Raw genomic sequence first — 9,118 nt, forward strand, 5'->3', positions numbered from 1 at the left:
GACCAAAAAAATGTCGCATTCATTTCAAATGTGAAGATTGTTTCAAAGTTTACAAGATTAGTTCAACCATAAGTTACGTTACAACATTATAAGTACAAGTGAAACCTATGCGACACAATTTAAAAGTAGCCAAAAGACGCTCCATGTATGCATATATACTCGACATCCAAAGCAAGTATCAAAATAATGAGCGGAAGCATGTATCACAAAATGTTCAAGGACCTGAGAAAAACATAGAAATCTGTCAACGAAAACGTTGGTGAAATCATAGGTTTAAGTAAGTAAGTAAGTAAGTACAAATGAACCACAAGATTTGTATCATTGAATAATAGTAAACCATTCTAAAATTTGGTATCACGAGCACCCAATTATCAAGGCTTAACTTTCCATCCATAGAACCCCATCACAATAGTGTTAGAACATACACTGTTTCTCGAAAATATATTTCACCCGAATAACGGTAGCGAACCGTCCGAATGAGGGTTTGTCAAACCCATATGGCCATACAACATAAGTTCTCGCTTACACCCGGCAAGTGTAACTAATGATAATCGAATTGAGGATTTTTGTTCTAACTCGTATGTAGAATGTTTGTTTTTGTACTTGTGTTCACTTTGTAAAATGAAAAGTTTATGTTTTCTCATCCTAAATGCAAGTTTAAAAGAGTAAAGGTGGGACTATGATCTCACCTTGAGTGCACGAGTGAATAAAGTACTTCACAAGATAACGTGTGCAAGAACGAATGCTAGTCTTGACCTAAACAAATAGGTTGTATCAATAACGGTAAACACGGTTGGTCAAAGATGTTCAATTAGTCCTATGGCTCGTTACGACTCGATTATATAGCATGTGAATCAAATTGTCAAGTTCCATGCAAGATACAAGTATAAAAGCATGTTAGAACGATTGCACAAACATTTGGTTAAGTTTGATTAAAAGTCAACTTTGGTCGGGTCAAAGTCAATGAAAAAGTCAACACGTTCGGGTCGGGTCTCGAACTATTTTTCTGAGGTTTTTAATCATATATAAGCATGTTAGAACAAGTTACATGTGAATCGGAGGTCCATAGCATAGCAAACATTTTTCGTAAAAGTGTCAAGGTGGACAGATTCTGAACACGCCTATTGTCGCGTCGCGACATAGGATGGCCGCGGCGTGGCAATCAACGTGAGCTGGTGCCTGGTCAGTTTCAATTGTCCAAGTCCCAAACCAAATTTCATTTAAACACAAAACACAAAACGTAAACTCTTACGGCACGTATCTTATATCGTTGGAAAGGTAATTTGACAAGGAACACAACTAAACACGTTTCATCAATCAAAAACATCATTTGCAATAATCGAATTTCCAAATTAAATGATCAATTAATGCTCATCATTAATGCTTCAATTTCATAAATGCACAATTATGATTCGGGAATTAAATGCACACATATGATACGCCGTTTCGTAGATAATTACGCATACAATGCAACTAAACACTTACAAACAACATTGCAAAGCATTCAGTGCATCCAAAAAAATTCATTTTACTTCTATCAAACCCTAACTCAATATCACAAAATCAATAATCATGTTAATGAAGCATTCTTGATCAACCTACACATCAAATTGAAGCTAGTGATGCTAGTAATACATTTAATACATACACTTCTAACATCTAACAACATTTAGTCATCCAAAACTCAAGATTAAACACACCCATGTGACAAGTTCATGCTAGTTACGCAAAACAACGAAATCGAACATACAAATCATATATTCATGTTAGACTTAAGCCATAGACACTAATTAACACTTTTGTAAGTTAAAAACATCAAGAACAAAGAATCTAGTGATTTTAGAAAGTTACCCAAACTTGATGAAATCGGTATGGAATCGAAGAGGAAGTTGCAAGGATTCCAAATATGTAATTTGTTTTGCAAAACACTTGCTAGATTGGATTTAGATGATGATTCTTTGTTTGAAAGTTGAGAGAAAAGTTGAAGTAGTAAAAGAGAGAAAGAGGAGAAATGAATGGAGGAGAAGGCTTGTTGACTAGTTGACCTAGTCAAGTCTTTTGCCTCTTGGCAAGTTTAGTCCCTCAAGTTCAACAGCGGGTGCGTGAATTACCTAAACGAGATATTTTAAAACGGGTATTAACGGAAGATGTTATAATATACAACGGACTTTAAAATAGTTAAACGGAAAGTAAACGGAAAAAGGCGGGATGTTACAAATGATCCGAGTGCTCTCTATTTAGAGCTACAAGTTTATGTTCCACCATATTGACCGCTGCATTTAACGAGACAAAGATTCTATCAATTCTACTCATCTTAGTCGCTGATTTGTTCATCCAAGTGAACCTTCGACCGTTTAACGAAATTTGCTCTAATCCGGCATTCCCAATAAAATTATTAAACACTCGAGCTTCTTCCCTATCAAAATTAGATCCAAAACTTTCATTTTCATTTCTAACCTCATTCATGTCCCCGAATATAATGTAATCCCCTACATTAATATTCATAAATTGAAGTAACCTTTCCCATAAATTAGCTTTAGCCGCCGAATTTTGAGGACCGTAAACATTAACCATGTAACATTCAACGTTAGTAGATACCCATGTACCTTTAACAATCACATAATTAGCATCGCATCATACTCTACTTTTAACAAAAAAAATTCGGATCCCAAATCGATATTATTCCACCGGACATACCTCTAGATAACGAGCATGCATAATCGAACGAATAATTTCCCCACATCATTTTTAAACGAAACAACTCCAACCATGCCATTTTCGCTTCTTGTACACCTAAGAAATGTATATTATTAGCATAACACATTTCTTTCACCCACACCCTTTTTTTCGTTTTTTACACCCTCGAATATTTACGGATAGTAATCTCATTGGAAAAACATTTCAATCCCCACTGAACCTACTAGCTGCGAGTACAATTCACGAGCCTTATCCGCTGCAATACCAATTTTTGCCCCTTTTTCAACAAATATCTCAGCTTCCTTATTTACCCAACTTTGATGAGTATATTTTGCCCCTGGAAATGAGTTTGCACATGTTCCTTTTTCTCTTCATTGTTACCCCCTTATGTTCATGATTAACATATCGTTATTATCGACCTTGTGCAACTCTTCTACCCCCTTTCCAAAAACGGTTTCGTCTATTGATGATTCATACACATCAGTAGGAGACGATGAAACTTCATCATCAAACCCCTCCTTTTCCTCTTCCAATTTTATCGTCCACGATCCAACTTCACGTCAAATACATCATATGTAACTCCATTGATCTCAACATTAACCATTTCGTTAATAAAACTCATCAGTCTCGTAGCTATACAAACACGCCCAAGACTCATCACATTACAACTTTCCTTGTCGAAGAATATGAATCTTCCAAACAATTCTGACACCCTTTTGAATGCACTCGACTTCCATGCACATAACGGCATACCGAAAATCTCCACCCACGTTAACCTTTCATCCATAACAAAGTTTATAACAATCGGTCTTGCGAATGAGTATAACGACCTTAACGTAGTATTTACTTTGAAAGCGGCACAAGCATCAACCGAATCAAATATACACCAAATCCATAAACCGCCTACATATTGAATCGTAACGTCATCAAACCCCTCTTCTTTAAGGACCGTACGAATACTTGTCACCGTATGCACATCCTTTAGCTTAACTAATATCGACTCCATTGGATTCGATATCTGAACTAAATCTTGTTCCGCAAGCACTACATTTTAGTGGGTACGTGAACCCTTCCAACAACCTTTGGTTTGACTGGATCCGATACACTTTTGCATAAGTACCGTAACTGTCATTCCTGTTTCTCCCTTTGTGATAATTGCTCGAACCGTCATTCGATGATTGATCCTTGTTACCTTGTTCCTTAGGATCATTATGGGTGTATTGATGTGCCTGTCTAAAAGGTTTCGACTTATTAGGGTGTTTCCCACTTTGAAACCTAGAAACAGTTGCGAATAATTTCACGTTGTCAACCTTAATCGTAGACAGGAGCCTAGCAAAAGTAATTGAATCCTTAACTTCTGCAAATCGTACGAAACCAAATCGTGTACCAAGCTTTGATTTCTTGTATGCCACATATGAATCAACGATGACGCCATATGATTGACATAATGACCATAATCCCTTACGGTCCATCCTCTCCGGCAAGTTAGTTATATAAAACGAGATCTGATCTTTCGGATCCCTAGACGATTCCGCATGAGGGTTAGGGATCGACTTCATGTTACCATTGCGTACCTTATAAGGGGCGGAACTTGAGAAAACCTTCTGGGAGGGCCAAAATAGTAAAAAGACACGATAAAATTCATTACAAGTGCGCTTGATTAGTTTTAAGCGTTTACCGTTATACTTAAGATTACCGCCTCAGCATAATAGCTGCTCTATTGATTACTTGTATTCATCTTTCAAGTTATTCACAACATCATAAATTACAATAACAAATTAACCAAACAATTTATAAAAGTGAATGCAATAAAGTGCATAATTTGATACGGTATCTACACAAATCATAACTTATGCTGCATATATTAATTTGGTGTCTATATTCTGAGCAAGAGTCAGAAGCTTTTTTATACGGATTATTAATAAAACAAGTAGAAAATACTCCGTAACTTTTTCAATTGACGAAAGTAAAGTAAATTTACATATTAACTAATAGACAAAAGTTATGAATAGTATCAGGGTCATTTTCGCCTTTTCACCTTTTTTTTTAACTAAAATTTACATATTAACTACTAGACAAAAGTTATGAATAGTACCAGCGTCATTTTCGCCTTTTCACCTTTTTTTTATTATTTTAACTAAATTTCATTTTACCAACAAAGGCCCCCACATTTTTTTGAAAAATTCAAATCGACCCCCCAAACAGGAAGAGTAAAGTGTCAAATAACCATTTTCATAAAAAAATCTTAAATAAACTCCACCCAAATATTCAACGGGTCATATCTTCTCGTTCGCAATGAGTTAAATTTTTCCGACACCATCGTTAAACTCGAAATAATTTTAAGAACACAATGTCACTAGCTATACGCAAAACGGACGCTTTTTTAAAAAACGCTAAATATTTGGGGTACTTTTCATACACGTTGATTTTGCGTTAAATTTTTAAAAGTCGACAATTTCATAGCGAAACGCGGAGATGCACATATATTGTTAATTTAAAATAACATTTAAATCTCTCACGGGTTATACCTTTTAGTTCGACTCGAGTTGCGCTTCAACGACATGATCGTTAGTCACAAAATAATTTTACTAAACACAATAAAATACATTAAAAATCGAATCATCGGCGCGAAGCGAGGGTTCAATAACTAGTTAAAACTAAAAATAAGAAAAAATAAACAGTTGACTGATTGAAACGGTTGACTCAAAGACAAAATGTATAGCTATAAATTTAGGAGGGCTAAAGGTATGTCTATTTAACTTTTACCTTCAATTAGTATAGATATTACACTAGTGACCCTAACTACTAGGGTGGCCAAGGCCCTGCTTGGTCCCTTAGTAGTTCCGCCTTTATAATGTCATCCATCTTCATCCTTGCGAAAAACTGATCTTCTTCCCATCTTCTGACGATGATCAACGCTTGAATTTGATCGGAACGACGAGAGATTAGGAGGACCCTAATCGCCCGAATATTTTAGAGCGTGAGGCTTTTTTATATATGTGTATGATCTAATTATCTTATTTGAGTAATATGTTATGATTTTATTTACTCGTTTCAGTTTCGTATATATTTATATTTATCTACACTAAATAAATATAAATATAACTATCAAAAGAGAATAATATAAAGTATAGACAGGTGTGGTTACATCTATCTATATCCATATAATCATATAAAACTCTAAAATGATGATGTTATTATAAAGCTAATTACTTTTTAAATTTCATAATAATGATGTCATAATTATAAATTAATTTAATCAAAAAAATAATACGAAATCTTTTATAAAAGGAAATATACTAATCTCTCCTAAATTGTAATTTAATTTTCTAAAAAAATTTAAAAGGCATTTATTACTAATAATTATTTATTATTATTTTTTACTTTTAATATAATAATTATAATAATTATATTATTAATATTCAAATATGGATTCTTTTTACAAAATTAATTACGTTACATATGTATGCTAAAATACATGTCTCTATATATTTGTAAAAACAGCTACAAGTTTCTTAGTCAAACGGGTCATTAAAATAAATGACTTTAGCATTTAAATTCACTTAATACCTAAAACATGTAATTAAATTGTTTCGTTTAAACAAACCCGTAATTTCACGGGCCATTTCACTAGTTAAGGTTATTTAGTCATTTCAAATAGATTAATTCTGGTGGCGAATTCAGATGAAAACTCGATGAAGTTTATATATTAAATTTAGTTGTTGTTTACCTTTAAAAACCCCTAACTTTTTAAAAAAATATGAGATTTTATAATTAAATTTAGTGTTATCTTATCTTATACAATTTTAAAAATACAGTCTAAATGTTTATCACAAAAAGTCTACGGACTCGTCTAGAACCCCACATCATAAGCTCCAAACTCGTCACTGATTATTTCTCTCCTTCATAATATTCCATTGTGGACGGAAAAGTCTTAAAAGCCAAAAAAAATATAATAATAAAAAATAGAAAATAAAAAAAAAAAAAAAAAAAACTTTGATCTATCACTCATTATTTCATCTCTTTTCATTCAGAGAAAAAAAAAAGAGTTTTTGCATTGCTTTTTTTTCCACTTTAAAAACACGAGAATGTATTGTACGTTTTATTCTCTTCATATATGGTTTCAATTGAATTACAAAACTTTGAAATATAATTTATGTTCTCTTTTCGTGATCATTAAGTCTTCAAGTTCGAAGCATATTCACGATACAGTTTATGTGGACTTGGCTTCTTTGCATACAGAGTGTTTCAATTATAGGGTATGTTTGGCAAAATTAGCTGGTAGCTGATAACTTTTAGCTTGTAGTTAGTAGCTTTTAGCTGGCAGTCTATAACTTTTAGCTAAACGCAACTTCTAGTAGCTTTCAGCTTTTAGCTTTTTCCATATATCTAAAAGTTTTAACTCGTTTAACCAAACAGAGCTTTTTATTAAATATGAGTTTTTTCATAAAAGCTAAAAGTTAAAAGCTCCGCCCCAAACATAGCCATAACGTGTGGGTGTTCGAAATCTCTGATTTAAGTTGTTTAAATCGGGTGTTATACAAGGCTTTTAATCAACGGTTAATGGAGTCTATCAATCGGTTTGTCCTTTTAGGTTGTCGGGTTGAAGTGGGGCTCGTCGGTAGTCATTCAAAGGCGAATTCGCGCAGAAGATCGACGGTTTCCGACAATCCAAGTTCATGCTCACAGTTTGGTTTTGTTGGTGGTTTTTCGGATGTTTTAGCTCATGGTGCGACACCTGCTGTTTTGGATCGTAATTTGGTCACGAATGGAGCGGATTTGGAGTCTAGGAATCCGGGTTCGAATGTTTTGGGTTCCAGGTCACATAATGTGGATTCAGCTATTTCCGGTGGTGGTTTGGTTGAAGATACTTCCGATGATCTTCCTCGGGATCAGAAAACATTGTTCCGGTCAATGTTGTTGATCTTTCTGATCACGGGTTCAAGCTCAGGGATGAAGACGAGTCGGAAAATTCGTTTGATTTTGGTAACAAGCCTGAGCCTTTGGTAGAAGAACGTAGAGCGTCCGACTTTAATGGTATCAGGTTAATTGAAAAGGATCGAAATCTTAGTTTTTTATAGTCTTGCGGTGGAGGGTTCGCTTCCTACTCCGGTGTCGGGTGTTAGGATTGGTATCAGAGCATCAAAGGTATCATCTTATGCTATTGAGAATCGGGGTGGCAAAAAGCTCAAGCGTTTAAAGGTTGACGGTGTGGTTGTTTAACCGATTTTAAAGACTCGGAAAAGTAGAGGTAAAGGTAAAGAGGTAGTCAGGTAGTAATTAACGTGGTTTGTTTCATTTTTTTATGATCATTGTATTTGGTGTCTCTTAGATTTTGGTCTGGTTGTGGTTTGTTGTTTAGGTCTCGTGTCTGTTTTTGTGTTCAGTTTTCCAAGGCTCGTATTTGGTTAGTTTAAGCTCCGCGTTTAGATTTAGGGTTGGTTTACTGTTCCCGTGCCTTGATCAGCGTTTGGAGTTGTAATTTGTTCGTTTCTTCATCGATTGATGAAAAGACTTCTTTTTATGTTAGCTTTATTTTAGCTAAAAAAAAGTTAAAACTTTTCAAAAACTAAAATAAATCTATACCTACCAGAATATTAAGCCTGTACATTACCATTGACATGTCCTTGTGTGATGACCCGTCCAAATCCACTTGGACGAATACATCATTCATTGATTTCATAGTGAGGTTTTGACCTCTATATGATACGTATTGTAAACATTGCATTCTTTTGAAAAGGCACACCATAAATGAATATATAAATCCAAGGTTTTCGACGTCTGATGATTTCTACGTATAGACAATTACCGTATAAAATAGTTTTTAACAATACATCCGTTGACAATACCGTCAAATAAGATACATGGTGATGATTTTGTGAATGCAAAGTTTTCTTGAATAAAGCATGTATGACTCCAGGCGCATAGCTTGTATAACGTATAAGCAAACAGCGGAAGACTTCTAGGAACCTGAGAATAAACATGTTTAAAAGTGTCAACACAAAGGTTGGTGAGTTCATAGTTTTAGTGTTGCGCATAATCTGTATATAAAGGTAGATCACAAGATTTCAGTTGTTTCATCCAGAAACGTTTATCAAATTATTCTACGAAATTGAGCACCCTGATAATTAAGCTTTAACGTTATAATAAATACCCTTGTTTTAACATACATGCAACCAACATGTACAATACACGCAATCCAAAGTGTACTAAACTCAAATAGCATACGTCTGTTTTATAGTTCAGGCTAGGGTTTCTATACCTGCAACAGACGGGGATGTTAAGCCATATGGATCCATATACCACTATTTGCGTCCACCAGTTCTTATAATCGGCAGTTACTAGTTACCAAAGCTAAGGGATTTTCGGTTCAAACTCGGTGTAGAATTTAGTATGTACTTGTATCCATTGCGTTTAAAAT

The 9,118-nt window shown here is 34.4% G+C and overlaps 2 protein-coding genes across 2 annotated transcripts; both read right to left on the bottom strand.

Moving 5' to 3' along the window:
- Positions 1–2,211: 2,211 nt before the first annotated feature.
- On the bottom strand, positions 2,212–2,776 carry LOC139889313 (uncharacterized). Its single transcript, XM_071872273.1, has 2 exons — positions 2,698–2,776; positions 2,212–2,606 (listed from the first exon to the last, which is right to left on the bottom strand). The coding sequence occupies exons 1-2, from the start codon at positions 2,774–2,776 to the stop codon at positions 2,212–2,214; spliced, it is 474 nt and encodes a 157-aa protein (XP_071728374.1).
- A 456-nt stretch (positions 2,777–3,232) lies between these two features.
- On the bottom strand, positions 3,233–4,256 carry LOC139889314 (uncharacterized). The gene is made up of 2 exons (XM_071872274.1): positions 3,818–4,256; positions 3,233–3,741 (listed from the first exon to the last, which is right to left on the bottom strand). Exons 1-2 carry the CDS (start codon positions 4,254–4,256, stop codon positions 3,233–3,235), a joined length of 948 nt encoding a protein of 315 aa, XP_071728375.1.
- Between the last annotated feature and the right edge of the window lie 4,862 nt (positions 4,257–9,118).

The sequence above is a fragment of the Rutidosis leptorrhynchoides genome, chromosome 2 (genome assembly GCF_046630445.1).
Source record: "Rutidosis leptorrhynchoides isolate AG116_Rl617_1_P2 chromosome 2, CSIRO_AGI_Rlap_v1, whole genome shotgun sequence".
Classification (NCBI taxonomy): domain Eukaryota; kingdom Viridiplantae; phylum Streptophyta; class Magnoliopsida; order Asterales; family Asteraceae; genus Rutidosis; species Rutidosis leptorrhynchoides.